The sequence below is a fragment of the Halichoerus grypus genome, chromosome 5 (genome assembly GCF_964656455.1).
Source record: "Halichoerus grypus chromosome 5, mHalGry1.hap1.1, whole genome shotgun sequence".
In the NCBI taxonomy this organism is placed as follows: Eukaryota; Metazoa; Chordata; class Mammalia; order Carnivora; family Phocidae; genus Halichoerus; species Halichoerus grypus.
This window is the reverse complement of record NC_135716.1, coordinates 8891104-8907325: the sequence shown is the minus strand read 5'-3', so window position 1 is coordinate 8907325 and position 16222 is coordinate 8891104. Positions and strand designations below refer to the sequence as shown.

Below are 16222 nucleotides of genomic sequence, written 5' to 3'. Positions count from 1 at the left end.
TCAGGCACCAACCAGGTCTGAAAACTCTGATTTCCAAATGAGAGGAGAGTCTGTTGGCCAGGAAGCCAAGTGGCAAACATGCCCATCGAAACAAACCAATGGGAGGCAGACTGGCAGGTGTTGGGGCCTGGGAGAAAAGACAGAGGACCTGGTGCCAAGCAAACAGGGCTGGCAGTCACCAGGGAAAGAGGCTGGTGTCTGGGCCCTCTGTCCAAAGGCCAACCAGGTCTGGACTGTCAAATTAAGCACAGAAACAAGTGAATGATTCCTACATACCACAGCATCCACAGCAGGAGAACTGTCTCCAACCACCAACAAAGAAGGGCACCTGGGGGCAGGGAGAGAAGAGGGAGTTAACACAAAGTTTATTTAAAGATTCACATGCTCCCAGGCCTCCCAGGCTGGGACCAGAGTTCTAAAAACACTTATTTTGGTTTCCTCAGTACCCTTTGCTCTTTTTACTTCCTTCTCCTTCCATCCTCTGCTTTGTTCTTAGGATACACTGGGACTGCAGTCATTTACACCTTAGTATGAATTTCAGCCAGAGACTTTCTGGGCCCTCTTGGTTTTAGTTTCAAGCATCCTCTCCTCAACGAAGGATGAGTAGGACTTTGCCACCGATCAAGACCAGAGACCAAGAGGACATGCCTGACAAAGGGAATGGCATGTCGAGTTCAGGTGTTAAATAATATGGTTCACTTACAGAAACTACAAAAGACAGACGATACTGGTGGAATGCAGTTAGTTGTACCCATGACTGTCTTTTCCTCCTAGCCTTATAGGGCACTTTAGGGTGGGACTCATGTCTTACTCAGCTCCAGGCTCTGTGAAAGCAAAGCCTAACGCAGTATTCAACATAGAGCAGGTGCTTAATAAATTCTATCCCAAGTATACTCGGCGCTGCTTCTCTGAGATCCAAGGCTCCCACCCAGGTCTCAGGGACACCCCGGGAACTGAACCCCTGCACAAGGAGTAGGTGACTGAGACTGGGTCGTGCCTGACTCCTGGGAAGAATACACCCAGGGCTTGCCGATTACGATGTCCTGGCACAGAGCACCACTCCCGCCAAACATAGAAAGAAGGCCCTGCCAGTGGCTGAGCAAGGCGACAAGACGGTGAGGGGGAGAAAGGCCACTCACTGCAGGGTGACTGTGTGGGTTCCGGGCATCGGCCGCTCAATCTCCAGGTCCCGCCGGCTGCGGACAACAGACGCACAGTTACATGGTTACACAGGCATCCCCTCCCATCTCGCCGATCCCAGGAGGTCCTGCCGTTAGTCCTTCTAGCAAACCACCTGTGTCCCAACCTGCATGGCTCTTAGGACATCACAGCCTCTTGGGGTCCATGTAATTGGTTTCGGGATAGTGGGACTGATGCATTTCCCGTGGAGCCCACCTCCTTGCCCCCAACCTGAGTCCTCTACACAATCTCTTTTAGATCTCAGACCTGATCCTTTCCCTCCCTCATTTCTTTTCTTTTTTTTTTTTTTTTAAGATTTTATTTATTTGCGAGAGAGAGAATGAGAGACAGAGAGCATGAGAGGGAGGAGGGTCAGAGGGAGAAGCAGACTCCCTGCTGAGCAGGGAGCCCGATGTGGGACTCGATCCCAGGACTCCAGGATCATGACCTGAGCCGAAGGCAGTCGCTTAACCAACTGAGCCACCCAGGCGCCCTCCCTCCCTCATTTCAAAGCCTCCCACGGTTTCCCACTGTGCGGCGTCATGCCCAGTGCGGGCCCGGCCAGCCCCATGGCTCGCCCCCGCAGACTTCGACCCAGCCTCTCGCCTCCTGGCGGCTCCCACCACCAGACACCCTTTGCCAGAGCATGGCCTGGAGCCAGACAGGCTGGATTCAAATCACAGCCCTCCACTTCCTCGCTGTGTGACTTTGGGCAGAATGCTGAACCTCTCTGTGCCTGTGCTTCCTCAAGAGGAAATGCTAATGGTAACAGCGTCCCAGGATTTTGAAGAGGATTCACTTGATTCCTATGGGCATAATGAGGGCAAGGCAGTGTGTGGGGTTTGGGGGGCTGTCCTGGTCTCTGCGTGTCCACTGCCTAGCCGATAGCCTGAGAGCCCCAGCTCTCGGGAAGTGTCTGCTGAAGAACTGCTCTGTGGAGTCCCACGTCTTCAGTTACCCACTGGGAACACGACCTCTCCCTCCCGCACCGAGAGGCGGGATGCCGGGAGGATGGTAAGAGGAGATGGACGCTGAACTTTGTCACAGACACTAATGCCCTTCATGAAGTAAGTTACTGACCGTGAGGAGAGGCAGCCCATGAGGCTCCCTCCTGTCCCCTTCATGGCAGCGCGGCAGACTGCGTCCCCTGGCTGACACCAGTGTTCCCGGGCTGTCCCCTCCCCTAGCTGAGGTCCAGACCAGGCCCTCGTTATCATGAAGAGGGCTAGCCCCTGGCCCAAGGCTGGAGGGATGTGCTCCTTGTCCTTGGCATGACTCACCTCCCAGCAGCTTCTCTGGACTCCTCCCTCCTCCTCCCCTCCCCAGTGCTCTGTCACTCGCTCTCTTCACCCTCCTCACACCTGGCCTCTCCTTACGGTCAGCCACGCACAGGCACTTACTCCAAACCCTGTGAGGGCGTGACTGTGTCTCCCTTGTGCTCACCTCCCCACCCCCCCGGGGGTCTGGATGGTAGCTCAGCTCCTTGCAAAACACCAGAACTCCAGGAGGCACCTGACTCCCTGTCCCAGCCATCTCTTTGCTCAAATCCAGGGGCTGTATCTTCTGCTAATTCTGTAAGCCCCCTCTGCCTTATTCCATGTTCCAGACCAACGAAAAGAAACTCGATCGATGCCGTGTCCCAATACCTGTTGTAGGCGTTGATGAAGAGGTGCAGGTTGCTGGGGTTCATGTCATTCACGATGTGCTGGCGGTAGGTGTGGACCACCTCCACGTTGTTCTGCATTTCCTCCTGCATTTAGAGAGGGGGGAGATACCCTTTGCTGGGACCGCGGCCCAGTGCCTCCATTCTTCAGGTAATACAGGTATAGAGGTAATAAGGCCTAATGCACTTGACTGCTAGGGAGCCTGAGCAAACCGGGGAAATGCAGTCTGATTCTGCCTATCAGCTGGTAACAGCAAGGAATGCAAACCTGCAAAGGGCAAAGCATGCCCTTCTGGGTTCCTCACTTCTTCGGTATTTGAAGTCAGTCCTCCCGAATCTGGAGTTCGGCTCCGTCACTGCCCTTTTTGGGGGGCAGGTGTCTTAACCTCTCAGAGCCTCAGTCCCCTCAAAAATAAAGGGGGGGTGGCTATTACCTATGTCATCAGGTTGTGGGATTTAGCAGAGGTCTTGCACACAAAAGCCCTTTGTAAACAGTAAAAAATTGATGCAACTGTTAGCAATTAATGTTTTTAAGGGGAAGTTGAGAAGTTTTTCATGCTGGAAACACAAAACCAACTCATGCAACTCCCGTGAAGTTTCTGGAAAGAAGGGCCATCTCAATTCCTAGCGGAGCCAGCCAGAGGTCTACAGAAGCCTCAGCCTTCCCTCTCCCTGCTTCCTTTCTGAATGTGATTTGGGACAAACAAACAAGTTACGAGCCTGCTCTGTTTCTCATTTGTAAAACAGCGGACGTGTAGGTTCCACAAAATGGCCTGATATGATCAGTGGCGACCAGAGCAGGACAGGGAGGGAGCAAAGGGGGCCCCATGTCCAGCCCGAGCTATTATCTGTAACAGTCCATGATCACTAAAGCAACAAAAAGGCCAACATGCTGTTAGAAAGTCAGGGAAAAGACCATCTAAGGAATTAATCGTGCTGGGGTTTCAGATTAAAACACAACACACAACAGCTACAGCAACCTGGGAGCTCCAACAGATACCTCAAGTAATGTGGGTATAAGCAGACCAGACTCTCACCCTATACTTGACAGCCCCTCCTGCAAGGAAATACAGAAACTGGCTTTAATTTTTTCCATATTCCTCTAAGGTTCAGATTAGACACTCAGGGGGGAAGAGAATGTATCACAAACTAAATGGAGCACAGATGAGGGGAAGAAGGCTACCGTGGGCTGCAGGCTGGCCCCAAAGGCCGTGTCCACGTCAAACCCCCGGTCACCATGAACGCGAACTTATTTGGAAAAGAAGTCTCTGTAGATGTCATTAAGTGAAGGATCCTGAGCACATCATTAAAGATTATACCAGTAGGTCCTAAATCTAATGGCAAGTGTCCTTCTAAGAGAAAGGCAAAGGGAGGGTTTTTCTTTTAAGATTTTATTTATTTATTTATTTATTTGAGAGAGAGAGCATGAGTCAGGGGCGGAGGGGAGCAGAGGGGGAGGGACAGACAGACTCCATGCTGAGCGCGCAGCCTGCTGCGGGACTCGATCTCACAACCCTGAGATCATGACCTGAGCTGAAATCAGGAGTCGGGCGCTCAACTGAGACGCCCCCAGAAGGAGATGTGAAACAGACACGGAGAGGCCACCGAGACAGAGACAGAGCCTGGAGGGCTCAGCCACGAGCCGGGGGATTCTGAAGCCACCAGAAGCTGGAAAAGCAAGGAAGGATCCCCCCCAGGACCACTGGACGGAGTGTGGCCCCACCAACATTCCATTTCAGAGTACTGGCCTCCAGAACCGAGACAGAGTCCATTTCTGCTGTTGAAAGCCACCCAGTCTGGGGTGCTTCTTACAGCAGCCCCGGGAAAATAACATGAAGACCAAACGTAGTGGGCACACGTGGCCAAGCCCAAAGGGGGACATGCGGTCGCATCTCAGATGGTCATGCTCTTGAGCGGGCCACACGGTGCACAGAGCAAATCGAGCCAGGCAGTGTCTGGGCTTGCGTCGGTCACCCCGCACATCCTCCCCGGGGGCTGTGGGCCAGAGTCAGGGGCCACGCTGGCTGCCCAGAGGAGGACAGGGGCCTGGCTGGGGTGACTGAGAAACAGCAGAAGTACAGAAGGCCAGGGTCCTGCTCTGGATGCGGGAACATGCTCCAGAGCCAGACATATAGCTTCCAATCCCAGCCCCGCCTCGCCCTGGCTGTGCAACCTCACACAAGTCAATCAACCTCTCTGATCTCATCCATAAACTGGGAATAAAACAAGTACTTTTCACATGGTTCATACAGTTCTGGAGGAAGTCCATGGGTTAGTATTTGTAAAATCCTTAGGACCGAGCAGGGTACACAGCGAACGCCATGGATGTGTGTGTTGTAGGTCTTACTGGTAATAGCCCCAAACTGGAAAGAACCCAAATGGCCATCAACAGGTGAATGGAAAAACCAAGTGCAGCACGTCGCACCACAGAACACCGCCCAGCACTGAAAACGAGCAAGCTCCTGATAAACCCTGATAAACCCAACAACAGCGATGGATCTCAAAATAACTGTGCCGAGTGAAACGAGAGTACATACTGTATGATGCCATTTATATAAAAATCTAGGAAATACAAACTCATCTCTAGGGACAGTAAGCAGATCAGAGGTTGTCTGAGGAGCAGGGAGGGAAGGATTAGCAAGGGGCCCAGGGGGGCTTTGGGGGTGATGGATATGATCATTATCTCAATTTCAGTGGCGTTCTATGGGTGTATGCATGTGTCAACATCTGTTAAATTTTGTACTTCCAATACGGGCAGTTTGGTGGACTTCAACAAGGCTCATTTAAAAAGCCTTATGTTAAAAAGAGAGTGAGCCGTGACCTGATTTGAAATCGGTCACGTCGCGCTACGGACGAGGTGGGCATCAGCAGGCGGCCCCGCTGGCTTGTGTCCGGCTCGCCTCTGGGCCCGACGCACGAGCAGCTCAGCATGAATGACAGAACGCCAGGCCATGCTACTCACCTTCCCAAAGAGGTGGGACACCACCATGTCTGGAAGGGCTTGGGTCCACCCGGAGATCTGGGGAGGGCAAAAGCAGGTGTGATTAGAACAGGTGTTTGCGGTGGTGGGTCAGCAAAGCCTGCCTGCAAGGGCAGGCTGGAAGTGCTGGGCTCCCTGCACTTAAATCTGAAGACGGCCCCCTCATGGGAACTTGGTTACCTGTTCCAGTTGCCTACAGGACCTGGGGCGCCCCCCGGAAGGCAGCGCCTGAGTCTCCACCAATCACTTATTCTCAGAGCCCCATGCACAGGAGACGCACGGCAAACATGTGCTGAACAGAGACCCAACCTGCTCCTAGCTTCCCCTGTACCATAGCACACTAGGTTCTCACAAGGAGGGCCCCCATCCATTCCCTCTAAACACACACTGAGCTCTGCCAGTCTATACCCAGAATCTGCTTACCTTGAACTAGCCTTCCTGTATGATCCTCTAAATGCCCCCCCTCCAGCCAGTATCCTCTCTTGGAATATATGGAGGTCACTAAAGACATTGCCAACTTTCTCCTCTCTCCCTCTCCCCAACGCAACGCTAGGTACATAGCAGGAGCGCCATAAATGCTAGGTATGCAGCAGGAGCTCCATAAATGCTCGGCATACAGCGGGAGGTCCATAAATGTGTGCTGACCAACTTCACTGTCAGGCAAGGACTGGCAGGATAGAGAAGCTCTAGTGCTGGGGGTTCTCTAGATTGGGGGTCCCGCCATACCCCCGCTGTGAGGCCCTGGGCGGGGTGCAGAGCCCCTGAAGCTCAAGCCTCTCATCTATCAGCAGCTGTGCCAGGAGCTTCAAAGTCACAAGGTCAAGGTGAGGATAACACGAGGCAACCACACGTGTCACAGGATCTGACGCCAGGGCCTGACATATAAAGACTACTCCTGATAGAGGTCTTTTTTCTCTTGGGGTTGGAAAGGAAGGATATGGTGCAGATACTAAGGCCACACGGACATTCCTCAGGCTCCACTTTAGCCAACGGTCAATGTCCCCAGCCCTCCACGTCTGGCTCAGAACAGTTACCCAGGAGCCAAACTGGCTGACGGGAACATCACTTCCTTTCCTGGAAAATAAAATAAAAAACAGGGAGTGTGCTCTGCTCCTGAATATCACGCAGATGGGAGAGATGGGCTCTTGCCTATTGGCAGAAGGTTCCAGAAAGAAATGCAGCATCAGAGTGGCCAAGACAGGGGTGGGAGGTAACAGGGAGGGGCACACCTCTTCAAACCTCGGTCTGCGACAGCCTCCCAACACTTGGCAAAAACATACTTTTGAAATGAAAGGCCAGGATCACCCCCACTGGAAAGGTTCTGTCCTCTTTCAACTGGAACAACTACCCCCTTTCCTTGGCAAATACTGGCGCCTTTATGAAAAAACACAATAATCATTTTTAAAAGATAAACAAGGAATGCTAGGACACCAGCCAGAGCAGAGCTTCCTGAGACAGCATGGGTCCCTCTCCTCCAGGCAGGCATGGGTCCTGCCCCCTCTGGATTCCCAAACCTGCAGTACTTGGGGTGAGGGGCCATTCGACACCTGCTGGATGAGACCGGGGAGGGAAGCAGGGGGTAAGGCCCAAGGACTACAGAGTCCACGGGATCTGCATTCAGCCCCAGTGCTCCCACTGCCTAGCTTTGCGGGACCTTGGACAGCTTTCTTCACCACTCTGAGCCTCAGTTTCCTCTTCTGGAACCTGGTTATAAAAATCCCCACTTCCTGGAGTCAATGGGAGGATTAAATGCGGTCAGAGTACAAACAGCACCTGGTAAATACTCTGGACACACTAGCTAATTATTATTGTCATCAAACTGAGTGGCAGTGTTGGTCCTAAACACACTCTTCTTTGTCATCAATAACATACAGATTCCTGAGATTAGAGGCCTTTGTCTTGTTCCTCTTTTTATTACCAGTGTCTCGAGCAAAGCCCAGTACATGTTAGCTCCTCAGCAAACACTTCTTAACCCAAGCTATGCTTATCAAAGCTGGCTCGAGTACTCACGTCCCCATGGGATGTCTGGTTTAGACCACACTGTCCTACTGAAATCTTCTGAATGGCAAATGGCTGAGGTCATGTTTACTATTTCAAGCAAAGCAAAGGAAAACTGCTTTCTTTGCAGGGGTGGGGAGGAGGAGGCTAGCAGGGGTTTGGGTGGGCACACCTGTTCCACCCGCCTGGCCCTGGTCCTGACCCTGGCCCCAGCCCTGACCCTGATCCTGATCCTGGCCCTGGCCCTGACCCTGCACCTGGCCCTGGCCCTGACCCTGGCCCCTGGCCCTGACCCTGGCCCCTGGCCCTGACCCCGACCCTGGCCCTGACCCTGACCCCCAGCCTCACCTTGGACGCGGCCCAATCCATCCAGCCTTCTGCACAAGGGTTCACATTGATCAGGACGAGTCCTTCCACCATCTCAGGGTTGTTCAGCTGCAATTCAAGACAGAAGGTGAGCGGCAACCCTGCAATCTCAGATACTATGAACTTCAAAGGTCAAACAGAAGACTGAGGGAAGTACCAGCAGAGGGCCCGTGTGCGCCACCAGGCAGGCTGCTGCCTTCCGGAGACCCCACCCGCCCCCCCCACCCCCATGCAAAAGGGAGCCTGCAGCTCAGGGACGCAGGACTGAGCCGCTGAGAGAGCAGGGAGAGGAAGCAGGAGGAGGAGAAGCCTGCGTGCTGGGCAGACCTGCCTCGGGCAAGTCACTTCCCTCCCTGCACCTCCTCCTCCCCAGCCCCCGAGGGGTGTATCACACCACCAGCTTCAAGGTCAGGCAGGGCACGTCAACGCTCTGCAGCAACTACTCCTGGAAGATACATCTGTGTCCCTCTCAGATCTAATACGGACCTTCTTTTGTCTGCTCAGAGCCAAGATAGGCCATTTTTTAAATCATACCAGCATTTCTAAGTTCTGACAACATCCAGCAAATGATAGGCAGTCAGAATACATACAGCTGTGTGCATCAAATGAGCTTTGCTGCAGTTTTAAACAGTCGCTTGGTAAAGCACCTGACCCATCCGGAGCCCACAGTCACGGTAACATACGTGTCTCTGACTCTAGAATCAGCCAGGATCCAAAAGCTGTGGGCTTATCACAAAGAGGCAGCCCGTGCGGTGCCATGAGGACCCGCCCACACGCAACCTTGAAGGGAGCAAAACCAGTGATAAAGAGCATGTCTGCGGGAGGTCAGGCAAGGCGGTGAGGACGTATGTGAGCGCACGCTCTGGACCCCACACCACATGTGCACGGCGGTTCTCCCTTCGGAAATGAAATTATGGGTCATTTCTCCCTTCGCTGTGGGATTTTTGATGCTTTTTCAGTTGTCTTCCTTAATCTTGACTTAATTTCCATTTAAAACATAATTTTTAAAAAAACGTCCAAGGACTCACAGCAAAGCGAGTGAGGATGTAGGCGCCTGCCCCAGTGCCCATGCCAATTATGCTCTTCAGCCTGGAAGCAGAAATAAAGATGCATGTCACAGAAGGAATGAACAATGGGAGCCCTAATGACCCTCTTAAAACCTCCCCCACTCCTGGGCCCTAAGGAACACCGCCTCCCCCAGCAGCCGTCCCGCTCGTCGCTGAGTGTGGCTGCCAAGCCAGACAGAGTGGGGACATGCTGCCTCGAGGACCCAAAACGCATCATGCTTTACGCCTTGACAGGAGACCGTGACCTTGGGGAGACTCGTCCCTTTTCCTTACTTCTCTCCCGACTGCAGCCCAGGCTCTGAGAGACTGCCTGACATTTATGGGAAGGCCTTTTACTGCACCGCTTCTTCCTGCTCAGAAGCTTTATTTTAGACTCTGAAACTTGGAATGAAAATAAATTGGGCAAGAACGCCGAGGTATGATCTTCACACAAAAGGCTCAAGTAAGAGGGACATGAGCACTGGAGAGAGAGGGCATGGAGGGAGAAATGGAGGGCTCAGGCCGCCCTCTTCCAGAATGTTCCATCGATAAGGAAGAGCAATGAAAGAAGAGGGGGCCGGGAAAGGATGGGAGGGGTGGCGGTCTTCAGGTGATGTGTTCGCTCGTGGAGAAAAGCCCAGCGGGCGAGAGGTGGACCAGAGAGTAGAGACGGTGTGAAAAGAGTTCACAAAGGGTGATAGCTAATTTCTTTCCTGACTGTTCACCCTACATTTCCGTGGCCAGGCCAGATCAAGGCCAAAGGAGAGGCAGAGGTTAGAAGCCACCTTTCTCTGCAGGCTGGTGGGGCAGCAGATCCCTCGCTCTTACCCAAACTGGTGGAGGACTCCAGGAAGCATTTCGGCCAGCTGGTCCATGGAGGGGTACAGGTACCTTGGGGGAAGCCATGCAGAGGCCATTAGTGAGGGCCAGACCCCGGAGGAAATGAATCATTCAAAGAGGAACACGCTTGAAGGGCAGGGCCCACGCACAACCTGGCCCCTGGGCCCAGCCCCCCTGCCCAGCCCCCTGCAGCCCTCCTTCCCCGCACCGAGCCGTGCGCACCAGCCTGCTACCCTGCACAAGGCTGCGCCCTATCCCAATCCTCCCCGTTTGTAAACTGACCCTTGATGGATTGCTTCCTATGCTCCAGGTCCCACACCAAGCATCGGAAGAGACTTAGAAGCTCATCTAATCCTTACAACAACTCTGTGAGGTTCCCATGATTTCCCCCGGTATATAGATTATAAACAGCAGTGAAGCTGGGAGAAGCCACTTGGCTTCATGGCCAGGCCCGCACTTGGAGCGGCATCTCACGTGGGCCCTGGGATTTCTCACTCACCTCCCAGAAGGCCTGCGGCAGCTCTCCCATACAACATTCCTGGCCACAGGGAAGTCCCTCCTCTATCACCCCTGTCCCCAAGAGATGCTCTGGAAGGAGCTTGGAGAGAGTACAGAGAAGCAGGCCACGCTGATGAGCTGGACACAGTGAGCTTTGAGAGATGGATAACCCGGGGGGATTTTACACCGGGATGCCTCAATTCACGCATCTTCTGGGACCATGGCTCCTGGGTGACTCTGGAGTCTGCAGGCTGCCCTGAGCCTAAGCATTAAGGTGGAGGCTTCCCCTTCCCAGAGTGCAGGAAACAAACATCTCCTGTCACCAAGTCCTTAGCAGGGCCTGCCCGGGGCTTCTTGTTCCCACTGTGCCCACCCTTCCCAGCAGGAGTACCAGATGACAACCCCTGGCAAAAAAAGGAGCCACTCCCCAGGCTGGTCCCTTTCTCTCGGACAAGAACAACCCTGCCCCCGTGACTCATGGAGCATCTCTAGGCCCGCTCTCTTCCTGGCCAAGCACATGCTGCCTCCTCTGCCTCCTCACATGGTGTGCGCTCACCTCCCTGGGATCTCCAGAAAGGCTAGGGAGCTCTGCCTCAGCAGGAGCGAACAACCCTAGGCAGAGTTCCTGCATGCTTTCTTTCCCGACTTCCCTGGAAGAACTCCAAGAATCATCCCTCTCACCAAGGCCTCGGGTGCCATCAGAGAGCCTGGTCCTTTTTATCAAAAGCAGGTGCACACGGCACGCCGCGTTAGGAGCGAGCTCCTCTGGACAGCCCATGATTCTCTGGACAGGTCCCTGCGGGAGCCCACAAAATGCCTCCCAAGACCAGCAGATGGGAAACGGTGTTGGGGGAAGCAGGGGCGACCTTTACTAGGAGGCATCCCACAAGGCTGGCCTCAGGGAGGAGGACTCAGGATACACATTAAGGAGTTCCTTCCACAAAGGAGTTATGGCTGCTCACTCATGCCAGGCTCCTGGTGAGGCCTCGGGGAGACCACGTGAGCACAGCAGGCCCGGTCCAGCACAGGGGCCAGGTGAAACACGGGAGTATAATGACAAAGGTGACAGTGAGGGAGATGGGGGTGTTCAGAAGGGAGACTGAGACAGGGAGCCCTGTTCTGTCTGATCAGGAGGTTAGGGAGAGCTTCTTGGAAGAAGTGACATTGAAGGAGGCATTGGGGTTTGATGAGTGTAGAGTATAGGAAACATTATTCTAGGTAGGGGACCCAGCCTATGAAAAGCTCTGGAAAGAGCCAGAAAGACCCTGGCTGATATGTCTACACAAAGATGGAGCCAGTTTCCTTCTGAAATGGCCATGGCTCAGTTTACAGCCAGCAGCCCCCAAAAGGTGATTCTGGGGAAGCCACTTACCCCCAGCAGCTTGTTCCTGGGATTAGATGTATAGCCAGGAGACAATAGGATTCTACCACAAGCCCCCCACCCCCACCATATGTAGGAAGCTGACTCCAGAGCTGGGGTCCCCATCCCTGCTTTGCTGCCTCAGCCTCGGGACAGAGGGAGCGTACCCCTAGAGGGCCCAGGAGACCCCCAACTACGGGAGGCAGAAATAAGGCAAGGCCCACTCAGGCACACTGAAATCACCTGCTAACTTGGAGGGGAGCAAATACCCTGCACCCTGGCCTCCAGGTCAACTTAATGAAAATTCCACAGGGTGGGGGCCCAAACCTCAGGATGTTTTTTTAAATCTTCCCATGGGGAGCTAAGAGCCACTGGGTTACCTCAAGTCTTTCAAACAGTTGCTCCAAACAAAGATGGATTTACTGACAGACCTCTGGCTTAATCTGCTAGTGAACAGTTAATGGTGTCCCACTGTATTAGGAAGCTTTTAATTTTTGGTCCTGGCCCCATGTGGCTGGATGTTCTTTCCCGTCTCTGATAAAGGTTAATAATTCTGAACACCAACAACAACAACAACAAAAATCTATTTGTGAATGTCAAGAAGGCCCATTCTGGGAGACTTGAAACCCAAGAGCCGGCTGCATCCTGGTTTAATGACAACCTCTAAGAGGTTTGCCTCCCCCCATGGGACACTGATGGTCCAGTGTGGTCAGGAAGCCTGTCTCGGCCTCACAGTGGAAACTGGAAGGCCTCGCTGGCTGCATGCTGGGGACAAGCAGGCAGCTAAACACCTGCGACAAGGGACCCTGACATTCTAAAGAGAACGTGATCCTTAGAGTCAGCAGACTCTCCGACTCCCCCCGTTCAACTAGCTGTGTAACCTTGAGCAAGGTACTTAGCCCTTCCACTCCTCAGTTTCTTCGTCCAAGAAATGGAGCTGTAACACCAGGCACATATATTAGCCATACGTAGGATTAAGTGCAAGTGACCCGTGTGAATAAAAACTAAGCTGTGGGGGGTGGCGGTGGCACCTGGGTGTCTCAGTAGGTTAAGCATCTGACTCTTGATTTTGGCTCAGGTCACGATCTCAGGGTCATGGGATCGAGCCCCATGTTGGGCTCTGTGCTGGGCTGGGAGTCTGCTTCTCTCTCTCTCTCCCCCTCTCCCCCCCCCCTGCACTCGAGCACGCTCTCTCTCAAATAATTAAATGAATCTTAAAACAAAAACAAAACAAAACCTAAACCTGGACCACAGGAAGTACTTCATCAATATTATTTCTTATTGTTCCCTCTCTTTTTCTTCCCACCTTTCCAGAACTCTCTCCTAACTATTTTTCATGTGAAAGTCCTCTCCCACTCGGTCCTGTGCAGGTCATGCACACCTATTAAAAAGCTAGCTCCCTGGGTGGGTGAGAGCAGGGGTGGGGGGGGCAGGGGTGCGTGGCAGGGAGTGAGGAATTAGGGCTTAGCAGGGACAGCGTTTCAGTTTAGGATGGTGAAATAGTCCTGGAGATGGACGGTGGGGACAGTTGCATAACAGTGCGAATGCACTTAACGCTACTGAACTCCATACTCAAAAATGGTTACAGCGGTAAATCCTGGCTTATATATATCTTACTGCAATAAAACAAAAACCCAGTCCGACGCCAGCCCCCTCCACCTGTGTAGCTCTCCTGTCCCCCTCCTGGAACATGAGGCCCCGGGTCTTACCCCACGGGGAAGGAGGCCGCGCCGTCCTGCTGGCCAGGGGCGTCCACGTGGCAGACGGCAAAGTGCTGCGTGATCTCCTGCATGTCCTCGGAGTTGAATAGGGGGTTGTAGCAGGTTTTGTCTGGAGAACAGGAGGGGGAGAGAAAAGAGGAAGGAGGAAGGAGAGAATACATCTGGGTGCTCGGCGGCATGTGTTGGCATTTTGTTGGTTTCATTCCCATGCAGCGGAGGAATGAACATACAAGAAAGAATGCTGACCTTCTTGCCCCCTCCCACTTCCCTCTGGTGATAGAAGGCAAGCACCCGGGTATGGAGGTGGCAGTGGTCGGTATACGGCGGCGGCAGCTGAAGCTCAAACCTGGAGCTGGTGCTGGGAGGAGACTCCCATTCCGGCTCCTGCATCTTCCCCCATCAGCCGCGGCTGCGATGGCCCTGGGGTGAGATGGGCTGGCTGCCCTCATGCCCTCTTTCTGTCTGGGTCTCCTAAACCCCCACATTGGAAGTAATGGCCAGGGCACATGCTTCTCAACCAAGGAGGGGCATAGGAGATCAAGCATGGACCCTCTCACTTCTTATGTGGCCTTGGATGAATCTCCCAATTTGCTGAGTGCTTGAGTCAAAGATGGCCAGCTGGCCACCAACCCACCCCCTTTTCTTCCTGGGCACACAGCGGGACTACATTTCCCAGACTCCTTTGCAACAAGAGGCAGCCATGTGATTGGGTTCTGGCCAATAGCACGCGAAGCTCACGGTTTCTTGTTAACACCTGCCACCCACTCTTCTAGGTTTCTCTCTCTGCTGTCATCTGCCAAATGCATAAGGCTCTGAGGCCCCAGGGGATGGAGGAGCCAAAGCTGGCAGGAGCCCAGGTCCTGGAACCACCATGTGAAAGGTGTCCCACAGAATGCCCAGAGGTATTACGGGAGGGAGAGATAAACGTATATTGTGTATAGCCACAGAGGTCTTGGGGGCTTTTGTTTCTGCAGTTGGCTCACTAAACAGTGAGCTTCTACCACAAGGGTAGAACAGCACCACACGCAATTCCATTCCTCACCAGGGTCTGGTAACATAAGGTAACAGATACCCAAGTACCTAGCATGGGAGCTGGTACCTAATGGATACAAGGGCGGGACACAGAGGAGGAAGAGGGATAAAAGAGAAGGGAAGCTGAAGGAGAAAATGGTTTTCAGTGACTGACATCACTGCCTCAAGGTACTAAGAAGCTGTAGGAAAAACATGCAAGCCAGGCAGGCTGTCAATCACAAATCAAGCAATCGTCCAGCCTGCGATACTTAGGATTACAGAGGTGACTGGATGTGAAGGCCAGCAGTGCCTTCCCAATCGCCACGGAAAGATTCACTTCCATCCTGTGCAATTTTAACATTCAGTAGATCTTACTCCTTTACTGTCTGTGAAAAAAATGGGGAACCCACGTATGCTAACACTTCCTGGGAAATCTCAAGAATACAGCGTAAACATTCACGGCAGCCTCATTCAGAACAGCCAAAAAAGCAAAAACCATCCAAGTGTTCATCAGCTGAAGAATGGAAAAACAAAATGTGGTCTCTGCACTCAGTGGATTATCATTCAGCAACAAGGAAGGAAGTACGTAATACAGGCGACCGCGTGGATGAACTGAAACCATTATGAAAGCAGCCAGTCACAAAACACCACATATGGTAGGATTCCATTTATAACGAATGCCCCGAATACGCATGTCCTTAAGAGACAGAAAGTAGACCAGTGGCTGCCAGGGGCTGGGGGGAAAGGGAGATGGGGGGGCGGGGGGGGGTTACAGATTTTTCAGGGTCATAAAAACGTTCTTAAATGGATGGTGCTGACGGTTGTGCAACTCGGTGAAAGTAAGAACAACAACTATGCACACTGATCCAAAGAAGTCACCGTCACACGCAGACAGCAGAGGGCCCTGAGTCCCCAGCACACCCAGGCACGAAGACAACTATGCGCCATGCATTGTACATCACAGGCTCTTCCAGTCTGTGGCAAGTTCTCGTCCCACAAGCGCTCCAGGAAGTGCCGGCCAAAGAGAAAACAGCTGGATGCCCCACCACCAGCCCTTCCTAGCTGTCCTCTTCCTCCACCCCCAGCGGGAACTGAGGCTCCTGGGAACTTACGGTTCATGCCGATGTCGTGGTATGTGAGGATGACAGGCCGGTTTCCCTTGGGGGTCCCGCACAGCGTGACGTGAATGGAGCCATGCACCGTCTCGATGTCCTGCTCCTGAGGGAAGACAGGAGACAGAGGGGTCTGTGCTGTGGGCTTCGCAGCATTGGATTTGAACCCTGATGACCCCAGGCTGGCTGGCCTGGCCTATTTTTAGAGGGACTCTTGGCTGTAGGCACCCAGTTTCCAACTGTGTTCTGAGGAAGCTCCGTATGTTTCTCGTCTGGTCAGCAGAGCCCTGGCCTTTGGGCAGCGGATCTCTCCGGCCAGAGAAACCACTCCAAGAACCAGGGAGGGAAGGGAAACTCAACTGGGAGGCAGAGGCAAAGAGTCCTGGTTCAGACTGTGCCATTAACTGCCCAAAACCTGGGGAAGTCACCAGCCCCAGCCCCTCTCTGC

General features: G+C 53.3%; 1 protein-coding gene across 2 annotated transcripts in view; it reads right to left on the bottom strand.

Annotated features, from left to right (window-relative positions):
* Nucleotides 1-16222, bottom strand: part of NDRG1 (N-myc downstream regulated 1) — a 54646-nt gene that overhangs the window by 11449 nt on the left and 26975 nt on the right. For both annotated transcript variants that reach the window (XM_036091136.2, XM_078071987.1), the window contains 9 exons: nucleotides 15775-15880; nucleotides 13640-13760; nucleotides 10061-10123; nucleotides 9215-9275; nucleotides 8169-8255; nucleotides 5805-5861; nucleotides 2826-2929; nucleotides 1140-1196; nucleotides 277-328 (listed from right to left, as the gene is read on the bottom strand). In XM_036091136.2, coding sequence (XP_035947029.1) covers nucleotides 277-328; nucleotides 1140-1196; nucleotides 2826-2929; nucleotides 5805-5861; nucleotides 8169-8255; nucleotides 9215-9275; nucleotides 10061-10123; nucleotides 13640-13760; nucleotides 15775-15880 — 708 coding nt within the window. The remainder of the gene's footprint in view (nucleotides 1-276; nucleotides 329-1139; nucleotides 1197-2825; nucleotides 2930-5804; nucleotides 5862-8168; nucleotides 8256-9214; nucleotides 9276-10060; nucleotides 10124-13639; nucleotides 13761-15774; nucleotides 15881-16222) is intronic.